Source organism: Agelaius phoeniceus, chromosome Z (genome assembly GCF_051311805.1).
Source record: "Agelaius phoeniceus isolate bAgePho1 chromosome Z, bAgePho1.hap1, whole genome shotgun sequence".
Classification (NCBI taxonomy): domain Eukaryota; kingdom Metazoa; phylum Chordata; class Aves; order Passeriformes; family Icteridae; genus Agelaius; species Agelaius phoeniceus.
This window is the reverse complement of record NC_135303.1, coordinates 57537218-57562907: the sequence shown is the minus strand read 5'-3', so window position 1 is coordinate 57562907 and position 25690 is coordinate 57537218. Positions and strand designations below refer to the sequence as shown.

General features: G+C 37.1%; 1 protein-coding gene across 1 annotated transcript in view; it reads right to left on the bottom strand.

Moving 5' to 3' along the window:
* The window catches only part of FRMD3 (FERM domain containing 3), a 131667-nt gene that overhangs the window by 20754 nt on the left and 85223 nt on the right, over positions 1-25690 (bottom strand). Inside the window, exons 5-10 of the mRNA XM_054651981.2 lie at positions 17598-17695; positions 16268-16391; positions 5632-5719; positions 3716-3804; positions 1450-1513; positions 379-467 (exon numbers count right to left, since the gene is read on the bottom strand). Coding sequence (XP_054507956.1) covers positions 379-467; positions 1450-1513; positions 3716-3804; positions 5632-5719; positions 16268-16391; positions 17598-17695 — 552 coding nt within the window. The remainder of the gene's footprint in view (positions 1-378; positions 468-1449; positions 1514-3715; positions 3805-5631; positions 5720-16267; positions 16392-17597; positions 17696-25690) is intronic.

Here is a 25690-nt window from a genome sequence, read left to right as displayed (position 1 = left end):
AGAACAATTGCCTCTTGGCAGAAGAGCCCAAAGAATCAAGCACAACAGATTTTATCCTTTTATTCTCAAGATATTCTACAGCTGGGCTAAGATTAACAGCTATGCTCCCAGACACAAGTACAGTACTCTGTCCATCCAATATCTCACTACAGAGCAGCAAAAGCATTGTGCTGGAGCCAATACCTTCCTGTCTCATTTATATTTTAAACAATTTCTAATACTGGCTTGAAGTGAAATAATATTCCCCATTAACTTGCACATTTTCTGTTTACATTTTGCCTTCTGTTAGCTAAATGGAACATTTCACAATGAACAAACCTCTACTCACACACTTTTTTTTTTACTCTTACTATAGGTAATGACTTCAGGGGTACATACTTGTAAAAAGCCTGGTTCTCCACCCCACACTTCCAAAGATGCTTGCAGGCTGCTGGTGTAGAGGTATGGAATGACAGCACAGCCTTCTTCTAAATGCAAGGAAAAGAAAACAAATGAAAGAAGTGAAAATGTTGAATTCTCAGTGACTGAAATAGCTCTACCTGATGGCATCACCTTTAACCAGATACACTGAAGACCAAGTTTTCCTGTATAGTGTAAATCTGTGGCTCACCCACAGATGCACAATCCATACATAGCTGATATTTAAAAAGCCCAGGCAGTTTTTTCAGAGAAAAGGAGATGCTTCAAGGGGGGAAGGAAGAGCATATGTACAAGTGGCCTTTAAAACAACTGTTTAACTGGTCAAAATCGAGTGAGGGAAATCTCTGGGTTCAATATTCTTTGCTGCACTACTTACCACCCACCTCTCCCTCCTCTCCACCATTTAATGTCCTACCATCAAAACCTCCTTGCAACCACATGAGCAGTTGTGATACCTCTGGCATTATTTCCTTCCTTCATTTTTTTTCCTCATCTCCATTCAAAACCATAACCTTAGGCTATATCAGTCTGATCTAGGGGAAGAACTGATGTAGGCAAGTCTCTAGGATTTCAATGACAACAGCCCAATGATAGGACCTAATTACATGAGATACACTCTAACCTTCTTAGCTCACCAAGATTTGACGATGGGACTGTAATTATCAGAAAAATACCTCACATTGATCCAGGTATCAATGCTTACTTGAGTTTGTAATCATGTACAGATATCTTCTGTACTTTAGAGTGAGTGAGTACAACTTTAGCACTTAAAAATAAATTAAACCTCGACTCCAAAGGCGTCCAAAACCACAAACAATCCACATAGCCCAGTGTGAATATTAAGTGAGAAATGTCTCAACCCTTTGCAAATTAGACATTTTTTCGAAAATTACTCACATTCAATCATACTCTATATTTTAATTACAATATTAAGTACAATTATTGATTTAATAGTTTGTTTATTTAAAAACATATGTCTCATACAATCTTAATCAAATATAGAAGTTCTGTAAAAATGTTAAACACAACCTCTTTCTGAGCTCCAAACACATAAAATGTCTTCCCTTCAAATTTCAGTTTGTAGACATCACACCTAGAAAGAGAAAAAATATTTAAGTATAGGAAAAACAAGATAGAGCTATGAATAAGAAAAGTAACTAGCCTGTAACTTTTCCTGATTAACAAAGTCAAGCAGGCAATCAAACAACAAAAGCCCTCTACAGGCCTTACAATATTTAGGATAAAATTATTTAAGAGTTTAATTTTTTGAGAAGGTAAGTCCAGACTATTTCTTTTACATCCTTATGTATCTTCACAGAGTTAAATCTGTCTACTGGAAAGTGAAGAGGAAATTAAAGGTAGACAGAAGCCTATATTTATATTATATTTACAGCACAGTTTGTAATTCCTCTTACATCTTAAAATCTTACAATGTCTATTGCAATTAAGTTGAGGGAAAGATAATATTCTTTTCTCTATACTAATTTATCTGATGCTTCACATCACACTTCTTAGTAACAGAGCACAACAAAAAGAAAAAGAAAATGTTTGGCAGCATTTGTTATAGACAGGCTTTTTGAGTGACAAAATTTATATCAAAATTTAATTTAATCAAGGTTAAGTGCTCAATCTTCATATGGAATAACAGTGAACCATAAAAAGGCAATGTCATGTCTCTGCTTAAACTGTAATGGAAATTTTGTCATTACCAGAGTTAGAATGGAGCCACTGCTGTTTTTGACAAATTTCCCTATGGGTTTTGGATATCAGAGTTGAAACAGGAATAATCTTGGAGGTAAGGACAATGCCATACCTGAAACTTTATAACAAGTGTTTTCCTTTTACATGAGAAAACAAAAAATAATTGAGAAAGCTTTTACATTGAAAAGAAAATCTGAAATAAAAATTTGGGGTTTTATTGTGTAGTGCAAATTTCAGCTAAAATAAGTTACAGCTATTAGCACTCATTTCTAGGCCTCTGAAATGGAAAAAGCAGTGCATAGTGTTCAGATAAAACTCACCAGACTGACTTTCAGCCTCTACTATAACACTGAGAGTTTATTGACTCCTCCTCCATCACTGCTTTATTTTTTATCTGGTTTACATATTAATGCACTTAATAAGTATGCCTGGATCGCCCAGAGGATGCATTATCCTGAAGTGACATGAGAATGCTAAACGCTGTGAGATTCATTTCCCACAGTATGGTGGGCACATGCTTGCCAAGGGCTACTCTCTCCTCAATGTGTCATAGACTGACATTACTGTTATGCTTTCCTTGTGCCAAAACCACAAACCACTGAAGTACTGTGACCACAGCTACCTGCAATTAACCCTGGGGAAATTGTACTGTAAACCCATGATTATAAGTGGATGGCTGTTGATAGGTGTGTCCCCAGAGCTCCATAGGGAACTCAGTTGTACGGACAGGACTATGCTGATTTTACACTTCTGAAGATTTCAGGTTATTCAACACTCAGAGAAGTTTCTACAGATATGCAGCAAGGAGCCCAGCTTCATCTTTTTTCCACCTTCTGCCTGTCTTGATCCCACAAGACAGCTGAGAGCTCAGAGATAGAACATGTACAACTGTTGGCACGCATGTAGCAGCAGGGCTAAAATGAGATTATCAGTGTCTAAGCATGACTGGTCACTTTTCACCACACTGGTGAGGGTGTGGCCAGCTGCTCTTAACATCATCTGCAGGAGCTCAGTTTTACCTCTTCCTCAAATGTGGCTGAGTGAGGCTAACAGATTAAGTAAGTCCAGGAGTTCAAATAAAAGCAAAACCAGACTAACCAAAGACAATTGCATAAGTACTTATTTCTTTAAAAAAGAGACTTAAATTCAAATGCATTCTCACCTCTTCCTCCTCTGTTTACCAAATAAGCTCTTTTATGGTTTCAAATTGAGGATAATTAAATGAACAAATTGCAGTATTTCCAAAAGTAAAATAGATTAAGGTGGGCTCTTTGCCAGTAAACCTCACTGGTGATTTACAGATAGCTGAAAAATCAACATGCTCAGTTTCAGCATTTGTAAATTATATTGACTAATGAACTCTGTGGAATAATTTTCACTGGGAGTTGAATGAGACTAAATTGTTATTGTTGTTGTTATTGTTGTAGTTGTAGTTGTTATCTAAAATCCTTTAAACAGAAACATAATGGGGCAGGAAAGGTAATAGTCACATGGTTCTCCTTAAAGACAACAAATGCAGGTGAAGATGGTAGGAAGAGAAGACACAGGAGAAGATATGCTTATTCATTAAAATACTATTACATCATATGCTTACCATTTTAATAAATGAATTCTTTTATTACCCTGGAAAACTACAAATCCTGCAGCTGTGAATCCTAAAAATGTAGTTGTCCCAAATGAGTCCTTGAAAGAGAAAAAGAAACATAGCAATATAACTTTCCCCTCATCCAATGAGGTATTTATTACTGATACTGAGGTATTTCTTACTGATTTTTTACTGATAGCATAAATTGTTACTCCATTCTAAATTACCTTTATTTTGTTCTCCGCTTCAAAACAAATTTTGCCTTTAAAATATACACTTCTAAAGGAAAGGACAGCCTTTGCAATAAAGACCTCATTTATTTCTAGGCATTTGAATAACAATATCTTATGCTTTGTTTTCCTCTACCTGTAGCTGATGACACCAGGGACCTCTTAGGTAGATTTACCAAATTTATTGGAAATGTACTTCTGTGTATATCCCATTCTTAAAAGGAGGACTAACTACAAACCAGGGATTCATATCTGCTTCAACACTGATATTTTTTAAGATTTCACAATACATTGTTCCTCTGCAAGGTGTCGTGTTGGAAGTACTACTGACAGACAGCATTTACTAATATAAGCTTCTGTGAGTTCTATACTCATGGACTCTTCAGTACAAACCAGAAGAAATAGAGGTTGCCTTCAAATAGAAAAGAAAATTTTTAAAATATAGCTCCACTATAAAAGTTCTGGCTTATCATTTTTGATTAATGATTAAGATGGATTTTCTGTCCATCCCAACTTCCACAGCCTCATCTTGATAATCAACTTTATTGTGCCTTATGTCTTAACAACAAAGTAAAGGGGAACAGAAGCAGGGATGGTTCTGGAGCAGCAGCCACAGCACCAAATGGAGCATGTCATAAGGAGCCTGCCAAGGACCTTGCTTTGAAGTTCACTTCCAGAAGACTGACAAATTTTCCTCAGGCATGGGTGATGAACCTCTGATTGGCCCCCACACCATAAGCCCCGCCACACAGGTAAAGAAGTAATTCTGAGCCAGTTATGCCTTGGTTTTTGGGATACCTTTTGAAAATCTGCAGTATAGTTTCAAAGCAAAGTTTACTGCATCACTGACTTCACTCGGGTTTACTGTTTCACTGAGCCAGACCATGTGTTTCACACAGGAGCACTATTCCTAACAAAGTACATAGACAATCTTACACAGTTTTGTGTTAGGGCTGACTGCTTAAGGATGATCACTACCAGAACAGCTAACTAAACTGTCCCAACAGAAGAGATAATACACAAGGCAAAGCAAAAGCAGCAGTTAAAAAAAAAAGCAAGTCACTCTAAAAATAAACACCACAGATGAGAGAGATACAGTCGCGTAGTTAAAAATGCACGCATACAAGATAATCAGAACTGGTAATTAAGATCACCTTCTTACAGAAGATCACAAAATACCAAAGCGGGAAGTGGGAATGGGAACTGGGTTTTTCTCCTTGTACATTTGGCTTGCTGTTCTTCCTAAGATTTGCATATTTTGATGGTGTTTTAAAAACTGATCTGCATGGACTATCAATTTCTTGTCATTTTCTTGTCAAAACAATGGTGAATCCTGAAAATCTTGGCAAGCAAAAAATATTTCATACCTGGAGTAATTAAAAGAAACCTTTGCACTAAATGCAAAGAAATTATGGACTATTATCAGAGCTTATGCCATTAAAGCCTACTAAATTCTCCTGTAATGTTCTTCTGCTTCCTCTGGAGAGACCCTTTTTTGACTGATGTAGAAATGTTAGCCAATCAGTGTTCTTCCAAGGCTTAAGCATAATATGTAGTTCCAGGGCAGATTTTTTAGAAATTGCTGACTATTTGCACCTTGATAAAAACCAGAGCTAAATCAATTCCATTACTATCTCTTAACTAAATGTTCGTAAAAAGAATGTTTTATTAAAAGTTAGTAAAAAGGACTGTTACCTTGCAAGGATGAGGATCAACACCATAAGTTTCCAAAGAATTTGCTTTAAGAAGCAAGTTAAATTCAGCAACAGCTGGGCTCTGACCTCTGAAATTACAAAAGAAAATGGAGTTTGACAGCAAAAAGAAATAGGACAAAAAGACTTATTGACTGGAGAATTTAAATGCCTAAAGACAGAGGAAAGTTTTTACTGACATTCAAACTATTTCAACCATGTTTTGTTTGTAATAAAAAGACAGAAATCTTTTCATATAATTTCTTCTGCTGAATGGTATGGTGCCTGATGTTTTCAGATAAATTCTGAGGATTTTTTTTAAATCCTGAGATAACAACAACAAAATTATCTCATATTTTGAAAGTATTTCTTGTCTTTTGATATACCCTTATGTCAGCCTGATTATGAAATAAACCTCAGCATCTTTGTTCCACAAACTCTTGCTCCCCATTTCGTTTAAAAGGATTGTGCAGATTAACAGACATTCCTTCCAGTGCAGGGTATAAACACAGCAATCATATTACACTGCCTACTCAGATGTATGTCTAATTATAGCAGTGCCTGCTACCAACATGATAGCTCAGAATCTGTCAGCATTTCCATTTATACACCCCTATTTTTAGGGTGTCTATAATCAACAGCGAATATACACTAAAGCCCAAAACGTGACATGAAGACTTGGGGTCTAGAGTAAGTTTTATCTGATATTTATAGAGATTTATTTATCTCTAAAACAGATTTACAATGCCCGTTTGGAAGTGAGCTGTTTCAAGTATTATTTCATTTCTGTACCTGTACAACTAGAGTACATGATTTTGAAAGACAATATAGTTTTATGATAATGAGCAGTGCCTAGGGCCTTTAGAAAGCCAGACTTATAAATACTTTCCATGCAAATAATAATTTAAAAAAAAAAGGAAAAAGATCCATAAACAAATTTTCAAGGACCATAGTGATAGTCATACTTTATTCTGCCCCTGAATTTTTTTGTGAGTCTAGCCTCACACTGCAAATTGTACATAGGAATTGACATTTAATACTTCGCTGTATATTGTTGTAGTATAATTTCCCTGAAAGCCTGTTTCTCCCCTTCAGGTAGAAAACAACAAGTATTAACATCTGATATCCAGCATCCGACCCAAAGTTTAGTTTGACAATTAAAATAACATCTAGCATGCTTGTGGACATCAAATCCTATTTTGAACCTAACAGAATGATGATCTATGGCAATGTAAGTGTCAATAACCATTTCTGTTACAAAGTTTTAAAATTGCTCATTTTTACTTCACTGTTAATCATCTCCTAGTCAACCCCATGATATTTCTTGGGTTTCTTCAGTATTGTTTTGACACTACCCAACCTTCACTTTATTTCAGACCACATTTTTGTGGATCTTTTACTTCTAAACTAAAATATATATATATTAGAGAAGAAGTGACCTTCTTTGTCTTTCCTGTTTCAGTCTCTTTCTCACCACTTGCCAGTGGAGAAGAGCATATATTAAGTGGAACACCAAAAATTACAAATGTGTATTTACACAGCTAAGTGTAAATATTTAAGGAGAAAGCAGCACCAAAGCAGCAATCAAAACAAAAATGCTTATTTTTCCACTCAGTTTTGGTAGCTCTATTAAGCTTTTACTCCATTTTAAATACTATTAAATCACAACTTTACGTCATCGCAACTGTAAGACCATAAATGACCCCTAAAAAGACAACAATTTTATTTCATGTAACAGTCAACTGCATTTGACAGAAGTAATTAACTAGTTTGACCTAAATTTCTTTGAATAGTTATGTTGCATAGTGAAAAGTCAAACAAATAGGTCGGTGGCTTATTAGATATTGGGCCTTACAAAAACAAAGGATTACAAAACACATTTTTTAATCCGCCTCCCTTTGCTGGTAGAAAGGATAGTCAATCTTCTGGTTTCAGTGGACCAAAAAGTGACAAGCAGTTTGTAACAAGGCGGTTTGGGGAGTTGGCATATTGAAATGGGGAAAAAAACCTCAACTTGCTACTACTATTAAAGAGACATTCAGGAAAGTATTATCAGGCTCCCTTCCCATATAGCCTCTGCAGCTGTGATGATTTTGTGTACATCCAGTGAAACAAGCTGTGTGTGGTATTTGGGGGGGAAAAAAGCCAAAGACATGGACAAATTTGATCTTATCCAATTACAGACTAATCAAATGGCTACAGTGCAAAGCCTTAAAAGAACATCACAAAGCACAAGAGTCAAGGACAATATCAAATGAAAAAATCCTCATTCATCTCTTATCAAAGGATTAACATTTAAGCCTTGATAATATGATTTTTGTGTGTAACTTAATAATGAAATTTTTCTTACTAAATAAAAATATAACTGTAACAAATCCTATCAGCAAAGTCAACTTTTTTTTAATCAATCACTGTTCTAACATTAGATATGCTTTTCATTTGCTTTGTTAAAAAGCCCTTAAGATTTCTATATACAACAAACAGACCTACACAAGAATTTATAGTGTACTCACTCATGCAAGTGTTTTAGAGTGGAAAAACGGGGAATATTTAGGCAATACATATTTGCTTTTTTGAAACCCAGTACTCTCAGGAAATTCAGGTCTCAGTGCATTTATTGCTCTTGACCTTATTTTTCAGTATTAATTCAGCATTAAGGGAAAGATATATTCCCTTTCTATATGTTGTAGGCACTTCAGCATCCATCTGTTGCATGGCAAAAATATTGAACAGGACAAAAAAAGAAACTACTACTCAGAAAAGTTTCTGCATACCATACAAATGATAAAAAGTGGATTATTGGTGAAATTAGAGTTCCACAGCCCTTAGCTATGAATTAATTATTCAACTTCTAGGTTGAATAATCCAAATTAATCAAATTAATCCAAAAGTTCCTAATAAAATTTTAATGAAACAAATACTTCAACAGAACACTGAGAAGTATGCAACACACTCTGTTTTAACTTGGGGCTCATGAGAAGTATGCACTAGAGGATGTAAAAGCTCCTTTTATCACCCAAAGGGCAAGGAAGATCAACAGGGAATAACTTCCAGGATGTGTCACAGTGATGGTCTACTTGCTTCACTCACTGCCAATATGAATTCATTCCAGAAGTTTCTCCCCTTCATACCTTTCCTTTGAAGTACGTATCTATTACATACTAAAGTCATAAATCTTAGTGCAAGTTAAGGATGAAATACGACAGGATTGAGCATTAACTCCCTTTGACAAAGAAAACAATGTAGCAAAAACAGCAAAGAAAAAACTTTTTCAATACTATTCTCATCCTCCTTGTTCCTGAGTACTATTAGAGAGGTAATTTGATTTGTCTTCTCTGATTTTCTTACTGACTTATAAAGTGCTGTGAGATACTAGTGTTAACAAACTAGTAATAAAAATTACAGTCCATCCTTTTGCCTTATCTCTATGTCAAGAAAATGTACTTGGTTCAGAATACAATAGCAATACTTTCCTAGAGTACGTCCTAGCTATGTTTAATTTCTGGACATTTGCCTTTTGTAAGGTGTATTAATGTGTTTTAATGAAACTGCACATAAATATGTACATAATGGTCTGGCCTCTAGAGATGTTACATATTAACTTCCATGCAAACCAGGGACACCAGCCACAATGCTTTAAACAACACAGGCTCAGTCTCCATCAGCCACTCTTTGCCCTGCCCTGCAATCTTGGACATATTTCACTGTGATCTCAGGAAAGACAACAGTAACAACTTCAAGAAGGATGTCCTCCTATTAAATATTCTTGCTGTTATATCCCAGAGGTTGTAGAGGACATCTCTCAGCAGAACTGAGTTACCCAGGGTTCTTTCTAACCTAAAATAATGCAAGAATTCTGCTAAAGAATCAGTGCACTTAGCTGCACGGTACACTGAACACAGAATTGCTTACCATGTGAATAAGTTTTTGGTGTTGCATCTTTAAATCTTTTTACATGTAGTTGAGACTCCAATTGTCATAAAATTAAATTGCTAATGGTCTTGATCAACTTTTACTTTAAGCTCAGAATATTTTGGTAGATAGTGGAGATGTTTTTAAATAAAGTCTTTTTGCTACTATTTTTCATCACAATAATAGTGCTATGAGTCATTGAAATAAACCTGCTATGATTGCTAATATTTAAGTTGCAGTGGGAAGAATAGCACAGTGGTGGTGAAAATCTCAAAGAAAAGCACCAAATGACTACACTGGTAAGTGAAATTGCATTGTAGGCTGTAGTTCAATTTATCGGAATAATAAGGCCAGCCCAATCTGGCACTAGCAGAGGAAAGCCTTTAAATGTGTCTGTATATGGTAAGAAATATTATCAGCTAGGAAGTAAGTGAATTGCTGAAGATTGCTGAAATATACTAATCTTAGAAAGCTGCAGAACACTTAAATATCAATTTTAACTTTTACTGCAAAGCTGTTTTTCTCCCAGATAGATAGAATCCCAGTAAGACCAAAATAACCACTTTAAAACAAGAATCAAACTCTTTTACCAAGTCCATTAAATGCATGCATGCTGTGATGGTATGTGCCACTTACATAACTCCTTCTACCACAATGTTTCAAATTACTTCTGTACCTTCAGAGATCAGACTGAGATGATGTCTCTGAAGTCTATGCTCAGACATTTGTATTTCAGCTTTACTTCATAAATTGATGCAGTGACACAGACAGCTTTAAGTGCATTCAAAGACAGAACTTATTTGCAGAAGAGATCCAGTTTTAATTTATCTAATATTAATTTAAAATGTATTCCCATGACACAGAGAAATGTGTAAATCAGACACATCTAGCCCATAAAGCCTTCTCCAAACAGAGAAGAGGTGAGGAGGGAGGAGGGTGCAGAGGAAATAGCTCCTTCCAGCTGATGAAGAAATCTGTACATTTTAAAATTTCACACAGGCATTTGAAGATATCAGTGTGTTAAGTATGTAGAACCTGAATCAAAACTTCACCATTAGACAGGCAACAACTATCATGACAAAAAAATGACATTTGCAGATCAGCATTATGACCAGTCTTCCCAGGGAATAAAGAAGTAAAAAAATGCAGTTCAGGTGCGAGTGCACATAGACACAAGAAAAATCTGTCCTAAAGATAAAAAATTATCAATGTTGCCATAAATTTTAAAGTGTTTTCATCCCAAGCAGATTATGCTTTCTACTGAATACATCCTGGAATTAGATAAAAAGAAAACTCCCATGTATGGATATATTTTTTCAGTTTTCCAAACGAGAATGAGAAAGACAACTCTTGTCTGTGAAGTTCCTTTCTCTAGATTACTGCTACAGCTGCCTCTTCCAATAAATTCCCACCTCAGCATAGAGCTTCTGGAATTATTCTCTTTACCATGCAAACATTAATCAAACAAAACAACATCTCACTCTTACTGTTTCCTAGTTAGTGAAATCAGAATTATAAGAACAGTTACATTATTTGAATTGGTTTTAAGAACACTTCTGTCAGAAGAAATATGGTTCAGAAGAAAAAAGCTTTGAGGAAATCAGCACACACGGAATGCTTCAGGGAAAGGACTAGGTGATTACATTCCAACCATCTCTCTGATTCATCCAGATTACAACTGATAAGAATCCTGGAGTGAAAACACTGGAAAAATGTAGCAGAATAGAAACAAATTATTCACCTATTACACCACACACAATGATGTTTTGATACTTAGAGAATTAGTTGTTTTTCAAGCAGTGATAGTGGCCAACATACGGCCTGATAGATAAATCTAAATTACTTCACTGTAAAATTCAGGCAGCATGCGATACCAAAGCTGAAATGAAGAAGACACTGGAATCAGCCCCCCAAAGCCCTCAGTATATTTTGTATAACCAGGAACTAAAAATACTTTGGGTCCTGAGGTCTGGAAATCACTTATCCCTGCAGTAGCCCAAGCCCTGCTCTGATCCAAACATCCCCCTCAGCTCCACATAAACCTCAACAGATCCTTGATCCCCAGAAAAGTGGCTTCTGTTTTCTGTAAAATGAATTGCAAGTTTTGGAACATATTGTCTGTCCTTTGAATTAAATTCCCTTAGTGTACACGAGGTTGTTAGATACCAAAGTGATTAAAGTATTACTAGAAACTAAATTTAAAGTGTACATGAGTGGGCCACCAGCACTATGCATAAAACCATATAATATGAACTTTTAATTGTGAGAAGCACCTAAATGAAACAAATCCACCTTATTCTGGATTAGCTAAATCAAAATTTAGTTTTAGTGCTTTTTAATGTATTCAATGTATGCTGAATTTCAATGTATACAGCATGCAAGAAGTTGTTTAATCTTGAATTAAATTATATTAACACCCACAAAGAAAAGCATTTTCTAGCAACCATTACCAAGTCTTTTAGGACAGCCTCCCAGATTGCACCCAGACAGTAACATTTATAGTTATATTGCCAGTGGCTCCATTGACAGCTGCACAAGAGCTGGAGACCCACACTGGTGGAGACTGGGATATCCTGTGCTCCTGCTGGCACCACTGTAAAAGCCACATGGGAGCTGATGGGACGGCTAAGAGAGCACAGTAAGAGTCTAAGGAGCACAGGAAATGGGAACGCGCTTAAATCCTCACTGAGTAGTTACAATGTAGATGATACAGCAAAGGATAAAAATGTTATATGCCTTTCAAAACAAATTTAAAAAACACTTCTCTTTTAGCTTGGATCAAAGACAAGCAATAATTTGCTACTGTGGTTTTCAAGAAAATACTCCCTTTATCTTAACATTTTTGAGATAGTTATTATCAGAAAATGGCAGTGATTTCACACCCTCAGAGGAAAATTTTCTACTCCCAAAAGACAGTCTTTCACATATGATTCCTGCAAATCATTTGATATACTAAGTAGAAACAAAAGCCTATTCAGCAACACTCAGATACCCCAAGCCTGCATCCACATTGACCATCCAAGGGAATAAAAAAAACTTATATTTACCTATATGAGTTCAGCATTGAAAACAGGCATTTGAACAGGTCATGTAACTTTGAAAAAGTAAATATTTGTGGGGGGCTTTCAGGTAAATTCAAGGCCTTTTACATAACATTTCCATAAATATATGGTGCAATATTTCATATCAGAACTAAAAATTGAATACTAGTTTTCAGATGGCATATGAAAGTACTTGACTTTCAACCAGTGAGTTCTTTTAAAAAAAGAAAATCAAAAACAAAGACTCCCACTCCCCCCAGAAAAACCATACCCAAAACTAACCAAAAAAAAAAAAAAAAAAAAAAAAAAAACTCTACCAAAAGATTAGTCCTATAAACATAAATTCCCTTGTTAGGGACATATGTCAATATTTTCCTTAGAAATCTTTATATTTTCTGGTGCCTAGCCTTTGGGAGCTCTGGCTAAAAGGTATCTTTCCAAAACTAGGGAACTTTATCAGAGTAAAAAATCTCTGTTAAAGGACATAAGACCTGATATCAAATTCTTTAGAAGGTATTTTTTTCTTCTGTCTTTTTATTGTGTTCTGTAGCTCCCCCTCCCTTAATGAGGGAAGAATAAAAATTCACAAGACAATCACAACTCAACAAACCCGCCATGAATTTCTGTCTGTCACATTTATATTTTTGCAATTAAGTGCAACAGAAAGTCACACAATGGATTATATTTTGTTAAATCCAGTAATGACCTCATTGCCAAAACTGATAAGAAATAATGATACCCTGTCATACATCTGCTTTAAGTAATTAAAAAAGGCTTCTAAATAAAACTGAATGAGTCACTGGAAGCTGTCACAGTACTCTACTGTTGCTTCTGAGACACTCCCCTCTTGATCTTCATGCTCCTTTCTAAAGCTAAGCTCTTCCATCTTTCTGTAGGACAGAAGAAAAGGTGGGACCAATGAACAGGTCTTAAGGACGTTGATACAGGATTCAGAGAAGAACTGGCCTCTTCCAAGCCCCAGAGCTTTGGTGATATGGTAGCCCAGTGCTGGAGAGAGATGTCATCATCTTTGTTTGTTTACACATGTGAAAAAAACTCACAGAGCTCAAAGTGTGAGATTACAATTCTGAAGGCAGATGAAAGGCAGCTGGATTAAAAAGGCTCTCAGTCTCATCTGTTCAGCTAACATTTCACTTGAATACCTAGTAGGAAAAGACCTGAGGGACCCCTTGCAACTCTTAAAAATACTCACTGAGCAGCACAATATTAATTGTTATCAGAAAATTTGACTTCCTGAAGAATGCATTGAACGTATTGAAACACATGTGCTAATCAATGCCAGAGAGAAGCCCATTTTTTCCTATAATTTTTTTCCAGCTAGTTATACCGAAATCTGATCATCTAGTACTGGAACCCTCTCTATATACTTCATTATATGTCAGATATGTTTTATTAATTTGTACTGCTAGAATAGAGATCCATGGAATTAAATATCCATAAAAAGGTAAAACTTCCTGACAAATGACTGGCTAATGTCTGATGTAAAAAATATTAGAGGATTATCAGTTTGGGGAAAACAAAGAGTGGGAAATTACCAAATAGCAGCTACCCAGACAGCTCTGAAACTGCCTTTATTCTCTGATAATAGACAAATAGGTAAGGCACACAAGATGCTGACATAAGCAAAGAAAACAGACAAGAAAGATGGCAGTTCTTGAAGGCCACAAAGAGCTATGAGACACTGAGCCTAAAATTCATAACATTAAAATTGGTAAAATATAGAATAGAAAGCAAATTAAGGAACATATAATGAGAATATATGAGAAGAATATATGGAATATATGAGAAGAATTGTGCTATAAAACATAGATGTGTCTCAAACACCTCCTGGCTTGTTTTTGTTTGGGTGTTTTGCTTTGTTTTTGGTTTTGGTTTTTTGGTGGGGTTTTTTTTTGTTTGTTTTGGTTTGGTTTGGGTTTTTTTGTAGGAACTAGAAGATCCACAAGCAAAAAAAGTCAGCCTGATCAGTCATCTGATTTCCAAAATGCAATAATGAATGGTGTCCCTTGACAAGAATACTGAAGAAATTCAGGGACATCCTCATGTGCTGAGCAACCACTGATGGAAGGAATTCAGGGCCTGGAAAATTCCAGAGGGACCTGTGTGAAAGTTTACAAAGTTTACTGTCACAGGATCAGACAGATTATACCAACAGGAAAGGGGATTTAAAAGATGAGCTAAAAATATGTCTGGTTATTCATAACAGGAGAACTAGATGATTGCATGAACAAAGAATGCAGAATTACACATTCATAAAAAAGCAAACCAACACAGAAAAATACATCTCTGCCAGTGTTACAAAATATAAAACCAACGAGCACCGTCCCACCAACTTTCCATCTCTTCTCCTAACTTTAATAAAGCATGAGCCTGTTAATAAAAGACTGAATTAATCAGACTTTTCAATAGCACCTTGGCTTAACTGATGAAATATCTTTTTAAAGGTTGAATTTATCCTTTGGAAATCTGTAGACAGTGTATGGAAAAATACTGACAGTAAAATAAGTTATTCTTATTTTAAAATGTTGTTTCTATGGGTCTGTGTACTGGGCAGGCTGAACTGCTTTAAAAAATGTTAGATATAAACTGTTTAAAACATGATTTCACTGAAAGAAATACAAAGAAAGCATATAGGTTTCAGGAAAAAAAAAGACACATTAATACTGGCAAGCTTATTGTCATGAGCATTGAACTTTACTCGAAATATCTTTTATAGGCTTCTGGAAATAAAAAGTGCTTTAAGCTTTAACTCTCCTGAAAAGGAATTTTGCTCCTTTCTTTGCATATGTTGAAATATGAAAACAGAACACAGGGTAGGCAAGTGCAAAGGGCCTTGTAATCTTTCCATAAAAATATCCTTCTAGTTATTTAATTAATACTTTGACTTAATTTGATTTTCTGCACATCCTGTGCCTTTCCCCGTGTTCTGAGGACCATCCTCAACTAAGCAGGATGCCGAGGGCCTCATGAAATCTCCCTCCAGACACTCTGCATGTCATTCACTAAGAACCCTGAAGAGGGTATAGTTGCACAGCTCACTGCTCCTTCTCTCCTGAAACTCATTTAACTTAAAAATCAAACTATTGACCTATCTGTTTTCTCCTTTGCCTTTTGTTGCAGTACTAAAAGTTTAGGACAGAAAAAAGAGCAGGCAGAGAGTTCTGGATCTCACCTCCTTAGTCTTCCAAGGAAGTTACTTAAATACATTTCTGTGCAATTCACCACTATGTTAACCACCGACAGATAAAATAACCTAATTATAGTTTCAATCAGGTCAATATCTACCAAGAATTTTAGAATTACGCTACAGACAGAAATTTCTGAGCAAGAAACATGTGCTACCTAAATGAAAGATGTTATTCCACTAATCAGCTAGAGCAGCTCTGATCATGAGAGCCGTTCCCACTAACCAGACCTACATTTCAAGCAAATGAAGTCTAAATTACCAGCAGTCATGCAGGAATCAACTATGATTAATGAAGGTTAACAGGCAAAGAAAACCCCCTGAGCTGAAACCACATTCTCAAATACAGCCTATCAGACAGCATATTGGTAGAGCTTCTATTATAATTCATGGAACAAAGCCTCCTAAGTTAACACGCGCTACTTGGAAACAGATAAAAGTATTTCTTAGCTGTCTCTTTATCAAACAGCATTATAAATTACCTGAATTCATTTTTATGCATTTCAGCTATTTTCTTCTCAAGCTTTTGAGACTGCTTTGGAAAAATCTTAAAGTCGCTGATGTAATTCTCGGGGTGTTCATCAGGATCATAATCACCAAGCTCAGCTGAACAGATCCAAAACAAAAAACAAAGCAGAAAAATTGAATTGCAACATTAATTAATAGGGAAATAAGTCGTCAAATGCATTGTAATTCAAGGTACTTCCACAGTCAGTAAGAATCTAGTATGTCTCAAGAAATTCTTCTTTGAGGAATTTATAATTAACTGAGACAAGAAAATCCTTATATCTGTCACTTAAATCAATGAGTTTCAAGAGAAGTTCAATGGTTTATTAACTACTGCATTAATTAGCAATACTGAACTATTTTCTGTGGCAGAAAATGCTTTGTAAAACAGAAGCTTTGGCAATGTTTCCCTTTGAGTATCTATTTTTTGGTACCAGGCAGACCTAAAATAATGGATTCCTGATACTCCCCCTTTTCACATGATTGATCTACAGTGGCATGGACTAATTCTGTTGGTCCTAATGGTCCTAACTCTGTTCTAGCAGAGAAACACAGTCCACAATGTTAATCAAGGTAATGGGCAGAACTTGGTTTCTCTTCTAAAAGATGTGTCACTCAGGTACACAAACCTGACATTTGGTGTTCTAATTTTCTGAATGAGTCTCATTTAATAAGGGCTGGGCTCAGTTTTGGTTTGGATACACTGCCTTCTAATGCATTAAGAGCTTTGTTCACCTTAAGGCAGAATAAAGGGAACTTTCACACTTATGGTTTCCCTAATCAGACATTTCAAGATGATTATTTGTCTCTGTACAATTCAAGACATCTTTCTGAATTTGGTCCTAAGGAAATGATGGAGAGAGAGAGAGAAAACAAAAAGCTAGGGAAAATAAACTAAAATTTCTTTCCTCTTGAATTACATCTTCTATTTTTGTCAGAGATTCCATCACCATACAGGTCTTCTTTAACATAAGGGCATCAAACAACACTTCTTCCTGCTTAATTCAAACAGAATAGGCTACATTTCCATTCAGGATTCAGAATGGAGTTTTTCTCTTTTGGTAAGTGGAATCTAATGGCATACTTCTTCACTAAAATGCTACGATAACTTTTTTGGTTTAATTTTTTAAGCTCCACTTCATTGGCTAAGTGGCTGAATTACTTACTTCACAGTGCATATCAATACAGGGAAACAGTACAAAAACAACAACAAATTACTGCAAGCTGTAGTCACAACTTTTGCATTGCTTATTTGATAGAACCAACATAAGACTGAAGTATTTAAAGAAGCCTGTTCATACTTACCTTGGACTATACAGGCACCCAAGTAGGCAGCATCAGAAAAGGAACACAGCAGACGGCCATGGAAAATGTCCCTTTTTATTTGTAGATATAAGAGGTATCTGAAATATAATTTTAAAAATTAAGAAATTATGTGCTATCTTTTTGTAACAGATTTTACATATCAGTGTGAAACCAGCTGTGCAACTATTTTGAATCTTCCTCTTGTTATTTCAAATGGCAGAGAAAAGGCAAAACACAACCACAAGAAAAAAAATGGTAAATAGATTTTTTTTTCAGTAACAGTGAAAAAATAAGGGCAAAAATAACAAAACCCCATGTAAAATGTCATAGAACATGTTTTATTTAAAATACATCTATTACAATGTTCATTACTAATGTGAAATAAATTATGGTAATGTAAGCTTGTTTGAGCACCTCTGTTTTTATTATATACAAGTTTACACAAGGAAATCTTTCTCTTACTGTAGGCAAAATAGCACACTGACCACGGTGGAGATTTTTATTTTTTTCTCTTCTGGTTTTGGAATTTTTCGGGGGGGGGGGTTTCGGTGTGTTTGTTTGTTTGTTTGTGTGTGTGTTTGGGTTTTTGTTTGTTTGTTTGTTTGGGGTTTTTTTCGTTGGTTGGTTGGTTTGGTTTGGTTTGGTTTTGGGTTTTTTGGGTTTTTTAATCTGTAAAGAATCCCAGATGAAGTTTGAAGGGAGGAATAAATTCATAAGGCTTAAAGAGCCGCAGGTATGAGACACCTGCCTTGCAGGGAGTCACCTCTCCCATTCATCTGTTTCTCTAAAGAAATGGGGAGAAGAAAACAAAAGGTTCTTTCTACCTGTCTACCTGTCCTCTGCCTTCTACCACAGAGAGCTTCTGCCACTCACAGCTTCTTTCCCAGCACCTGGCAGGTTACAGCCACGCCATTCAGCCACTTCACCCCTCTGGGAAAATAATCTATTTAAACTTTGCTTTGACCAGACAAAATCGACCATCTAGAGGTTTCTATCAAAACTCAGTGGCTTCTGCAGACCATCAGGACATTCCTTGACATTCCTGCCAGTCCTCTCCAACCTTGAGCAACATACAGCATAGCCAATAAAAATGTAGTTTATGAGTAACACCAATGTCAGACATATTTTGTCCAAGTTACCTTCTCCTGTTACCTGGTCATATCATGAGCTTCTGCATCAAGAGCAAGCCAGGAAATACTATCTGAAGGGCAAGAGAAACTTTTCTCCTTTCCTTGGATCTTTACTGAATACAATAAATGGGATACAGGTATCAATGAGAAAAGCAATCTTGTCTCATTGTAAACACATCCCTTCGTTCATCTTTACACTTCAGGGCTTTTTTTTTTTTTTTTTGCTACACCTTTTTTTCCCTCCTGTAATCAATATCCAGTAACAGCTCACAAATTCACTTCTGTATGTTGGTACTGCTATTCTACAGGTAGATCCCAGAGGAACTACCTGTAACAGAGTGCACCAGAGGCCTCAGTGAGATAAAGTAAAAATTCTTAATCTGCAATGACAGCGTACCAGAAAAGGTTCAGTGTATATCTGTATATCTATATCTATATATATATATATATATATATATATATCTATATCTATATCTATATATCTATATATATATGTAAATACCATACATAACTTAGGCAATTGCACAGACCCTACACAAAGAATTTTGGTAAGATTTTCCAGAGTGAAAAAATGGGATGCCATTCTCCAGAGTGACCATTAACTTGAGGCTAAACTGTGTTCAGCTTTTAAGCAGTGCCAAAAAAACCCACCCAAGGTTTCAGAGCACAGCTTGTTAGCCAAGCTCTGAGGTCGACAGATCAACATGTGTTATTTCTAAGCAAATTGTAACTGACCACAATTGAAGATCCTCAGTGTCATTTGCCAAAAAACCAAGTTGTGTGGGGGTCTGTCAACATAGCTGGAGGGAAGTGATGCCATCCAGAGGGTCCTTAACAGGCTTGAGAAACAAGCCTGCTTCCACACACATCTGTGGAAACCTCATGAAGCTCAACAAGGCCAGCCACCTGCAAGGTCCTGCACGTGGGTCAGGGCAATCCAAAGCACAAACACAGGCTAGATGGGGAATGAATTGAGAGGACCCCTGAAGAGAAGGACTTGGGGATGTTGGTGGATGAAAAGCTCAACATGACCCAAGAGTGTGCAATGACAGCCCAGAAAGCCCATCTTACACTGGGCTGCATCAGAAGAGGTGTGAGCAGCAGGTCAAGGGAGGAGATTCTGCCCCTCTACTCTGCTCTGGTGAGACTCCCCCTGGAACCCTGCATCCAGTTCTGGGGTCTGCAACACAAGAAAGTGGTGAACTTGCTGGAACAAATCCAGAGAACAGCCACCAAATTGATCAGACAGCTGGAGCACCTGTCCTATGAAGATTGGCTGAGATCTACAAGGCAAGAAGGGCAGCCTGGAACAGGACTAAGACTTTAGAACTCTTTCAAATGAAAAATATAAATGTATTTTCAATTGAAAGGAATTTTTGCACCTTTTACCAAAGGCTCACTAAACTTCAGGCATTTCCTGTAATACTGATGCAGTAATTTATGACCCGGGTCAGCAAAAACTTATGAAAAAAAAACCCTGACTCCTAAATTCACTGAGGTGTATGTATGTACTTAAAACTGCATACACTTACAGAAATATCTTGCAAAATAACTGATTTTGCTTCTTCATGTGTCCTTCCACCATAGCTGTTTTTTCCAAGCCCTGGCATGTCTTTATAACCTGATTTACAGCCCTAAGTATCCAAGCTTAATAAGAAGCTAGTAAACTTATGCTTACATTCACAAATGTCTCTCATTGGAATAACCTCATTTCCATCTATCATCTGTTTGCAGTACAGATGACTCAACTTCAGCTCGGCCAAACCTTTCCTGCCATGCAGATTAAGGGTCAGCAATAACTATTCTTGTTTTTAAGCAGGCATCATGACCCCCAGAGACCACACTGTTAGCTGCTTAACAGACAATTTATCTATTTTAAGGTGTTCAGTGAGGCAAGAAATCTTTCCCAAAGCCAAACCTTGTGATTTGGCCACCCAGTGGTTTTTTACTTTGTTCAAGTCACTTAATACAGTTTATTCTCATAGCAAATGTATCTCTTGGTGATGTTGCAGTCTTTCCAGCTGACAGACATGGTCACCTCCAGAGATCCAGCAATTCAAAAAATTGCTATCTCAGCATGGTGCCTGACTTTGACTCTATTTGACTCTGACTACTATTTTCCATGGTGCTGTTTGTGGTGCAGCGCGGTAGAAGGAAAATTAATGTTTTTACAATATTCCTGGTTTGGGTGTCCTTCTACCTAGAAGAATTTTTGAGTTCTTTATGCATATTATTCTGAATACCAACTTTGCATTTTGTCTTCCACAGCAGATAGTATCAAGTACACTGCAGGAGCACCCGTTTCCTGACAAAGCATATGAATCTCCACCAAACACCAACTACTACGTACAAGTATGTAATGTCACAAATAAGAGAACATATTTTCTATACTTTACAGAGCCATGAAGAGAAAAGGGCTGAACATGAGCCAGCAGTGTGTCCAGGTGGCCAAGAAGGCCAATGGCATCCCAGCCTTTGTTCTTTATCAAGAACAGTCCATCCAGAGGGAGTAGGGAAGTCCTTCTTCCTCTGTACTCCGCACAGGTGAGGCCACACCTATATTCTTGTGTCAAGTTTTGGGGTCCTCACTTCAAGAAGGACAATAAGGTGCTGGAGCGAGTCCAGAGAAAGACTGGAGAAGGGACTGGAGCACAAGTGCTACAAGGAGCAGCTGAGGGACCTGGGGCAGTTCTGCCTGGAGAAAAGAGGCTCAGGGGGGACCTTGCTGCTCTCCACAATTATTTGAAAGGAGGGTGCAGCCAGATGGGGCTTGGTCTCTTCTCCCAGGTAACCAGTGACAGGACAAGAGGACACAGTCATAAGCTGCACCAGGGGAGGTTTAGGTTGGACATTAGGAAGAATTTCTTCACAGAATGGATGATTAGGCTTTAAAATAGGCTCCCCAGAGAGGAGAGTGGAATCACTGTCCAGTGGGGTTTAAGACAAGGCTGGATATGGCACTCAGTGCCATGGTGTACTGAACACTGTGGTTTTAAATCACAGGTTAGACTCAATGATCTCAGATATCTTTTCCAATCTAATTGATTCTGTGACAGAAAAAATAATTATATTAGCTAAAATATATTGCTTACTTATTTGCTAATCCTTTAAATGGATTTGGATATATTTTAAAATAAGAAAAAGATTTCATCACTCTGAAATCATTAACTCAGGGTACAGAAGCAGCCAAAAACCCAAGAGAATGTTGGGCATCACTGGGAATGATATTGTGAAAAAGACAGAGGGTCATTTTGCCAGTACTTAAAGCGTTGAAGTTATCACACCTTGAATTTTTTACCTAGCTCTGGTCCCTTCAGCCTGAGTAGGACATAGCTGAGCTTGATTAATAGAGAAGAACTAAAATGAATGAGAAGACAGAGCCTCCCTTATAGGGCAAGATGGTGATTAAGGGAGACTAAGAGTGAGTCTTCTGAAATCATGAGGTAGTGGGAAAGGCAAATGAAGAACTACTATCCACTGAATCCTTAACACTAGAGCTAGAGGAAAATCAGTGGAACTGGGAAATTGCTTAAGGCAAAGGAAAGAAGGCATCTGCCATAGCAGATAGTAAACCAACTGCCTCACAAGATTGTGAAGAAAAACAGTATTATCAACAAAAAAAGAATGATTACACAAATATGGGAAAAATATCCAGAAAATAATACTAACATGAATACACATGAATAAAGTGTTGAAAGTCCTAACATAGCAATTCCAAAACCCTTTAGTGAATTTGGATGGGAAGGTGTTCATCTATTAGATTTCTTGTTTTTTTGAAACAGTAGGAAAGTTTTGTTCATGTTATCATGGCTTAAACCCATTTGTAAAACAGATACCCATGACAATAAGCATGCCACACTGATGTCAGTACAGCAGTTGCCCTTTTTAACTCTCTGATCAGTCATAAACCAAATTCTAGTAGAGGAATTAGGAACTGGGTGTGTATCTATCATGATTTCAAAGCATAAACTTCAGCCAAACACAAGAAAAAGGAAAATTCTACTGCTTTTAAAATATCTAACACCAGAAAATTTGAGAAAACTGCATGACTGCATGCCTGTGTTAACAGGCACCTGTAGAAAGAATCACTCTTCTTGTTCTACAACTTCTGAAGGTGTACTAATGGTAAGGACTCAAAATATAATGAAGGTATCAGTACTCCATATTTCCATTCAGAACCTATACCCCTCCTATACTGCCAAAATTGTGGATTCCTGGTAATAAAAAATGCCCCAAAACGCCCAAAACTATTCCTTCAAAAAGAAGTACTTCATTTTATGCCCTGGGAGGGGGGGGGGGATAGGAAGGTGGCTTTAATAACAACTTTCAGTAATCTCAAATCTCTGACTTCTGCGGTCAGGATTATGACTGCCACTTGCAGCTAGCAAGACATGGGCTTGTCCTCCTGGCTTTAGAGCTGGTCAGTGCCTGTACGGTCTTTCCTTGGGACAAGGGTGATAAATTACCATCCCAGTGAGTTTCTTGACAGCACAGGCTACTGGGGAAAAAAAATCTTTATTATTACTTAATAATTAATTTCACTAATGAATAAAGCAGACAAAGGAATGGTGAAAGATAAGATTGTTTTGGCTCCTGGCTACATGAAAGTCCCACCACAGCACGGGAATCGTCTTTTCTGCAAAACACCATGACTGCTCTGCATCTTCTCTGCCATTCTGCCTTCCCCTCAGAGGACCACAAGAAGAGCTATGAACATGTACAAGGTCTCTTCTCCCTGAGGTGCAATCTCCACCAAAAAAACCATGACCCTTCTTGGTAATTTTTTCCCTACTCTGAATCTTATCTGCAAGCCTGAGGCATCAAGTGCTCTTACTAACAAAACACTCATTTTTAAGATTTATGCTATTCAATCTGATTGTGACTGCAGTACTATTAAAACTATAAACCCACTTGGCAACTGCTAAAATGTCCTTGACAAAGCCAAAATAGATAAATGGACTTTCATAGATATCAAAGCATAGCTATGACTTCACACTTTGAGAAGAGCAGAAGGGGGTACCAGGAAGAGCAGAGGTATTCCTAAGTGATGTCTGGAACAGGGCTAGCAGCACAGGCCCAGCTCGTATGAACTCACCTTAGAGCTATTGGTTAATAGCACAAATATATTGCACAAATTTCCAACTTGCAAATAAATCACTTGATATTGAGGCATTAAGAACCAGATCCATTCAGGCATTAACAATCACTGTCAAACTCAACTGGCCTCCTGCTTCCAGAGGGAAAAGCACCAGACTCTTCCAGCACATGGCAACATCAAGTACAGCTGATTGAGACTGGACTAGATGGACACTGAGCGTGCCATCTTTACATACCCCAAGACTTTATCATTTTATATGACTTCAAATTAAACTATTTTTTCATCTGCTTTTCCTGCTATACTTGTGGCACTGATTTATGACAGACTAGTCATTGAAGAACTGCTTCTTGGATTAGGAAGTATGGATTAGGAAAAAGGTCATGATGCAAGCAAGTTGAAATAATCCATCTTTGGTTAATTCCACCATCTATTCACCCATGCCCTCTTCTAGAACTGTTTCTTCTATAATAATCATGGATTACCACTGATACAGTATTATCTGTAGCATTTTAGAGCATTTCTTTGGGACCTCAAATGACTTTATAGTCTCTCATTTTAATTATACATACACACTAAAATGTAGGGGTTTGAAGATAAGAGAGCATGAAGCCCTGGGATTCTTTCATATATAAGAAATAAAAACTACTGGTTTATTTATTACCTAAACAAGAACACTGAAAATAAATAACAAAATAGAAAGTATGATCAGTCTTTGGATCTATCTGTTCATATTGCGTTGATTGCTCAAATCTTGTTAATGTACAACATCTCGGGCTTTTCCAGCTGTGGGCTCTGAGCTGTGAACAAGAACAGAAAAGAATGGCACAGAGCAAAATATCTGTGCTTTTCATAAAGTCTGCTGGGATGGTGTGCATTGAGTGATTTCTGCAGGTAAAACTTTCTTCATAGCAATTCTTTATCTTTGCATGCCATGCCAGCAGAATAACCTTGGGCATTATAGTGAATATCCTTTTTTCTGCGCACAGTTAGATGCACATAGCAAAAGAAAATTTCTACCCATGAAGCTATCATGCTTTCTTGAAAAACAAGGGGAATTAACCAAAAAGAATTTTTTAAAAAGGAAAAATAAGAGAAAAGGAAATTAACAATAATACCAAAACTGTATGTACTCAAGGCCTCTATCCCCAGTCCTGTCACGCTTCATTAAAAATGCTGATTTAAAAAGAAAAGAAACTGAAATCATGTTTTATAGGTATGTGTGGCAGGGGACAGGGGAGATGTCCTCTGTCCCCTGCCACAGATACCTATAAAACATCTCCTCCTGACAGGGGAGATGTGAAGATGTGGTGTCAAGTTGCTATTGCGTAATTAAAAACTGGCACTTATTACTCTCATTAGATATGCTCAATTATGCCAGTTAAATGCTATTTTCTAGAACAGAAGGACTTCACACCATCTGTAAGTGACAGATAACCAGACCTAGAGAGCCACAGATGTAACATTCAGAAGAGCCTGATATCCTCCACATACTACACATGCAGCAGAACTCAAACCCTCAGAGATGGCCCCGGTGTAAAGGAGTGTGCTGGGTGTGCATGGCTAAGCTTTGGTAACCATGGGGATACAGCGGTGGCTTCTGTGAGAAGCTGCTGGAAGTTTCCTCCATGTCCAGCAGAGCCAATCCGTGGTGGCTCCAATACAGATGTGCTGCTGGCCAAGGCTAGGCCAGTCAGAAATGGTGATAACACAGCTGTGATAACAGATTTCAGAAGAGGGGGAGGGCGGGGGGGAGGGGAAGTGATTGCACAAATGTAACTGCAGCCAAAAAAAAAAACCATGAGAGGAACAACTCTGCAGACACCAAGGTCAGTGGAGAAGGAGGGGCAGTAGATGCTCCAGACTCC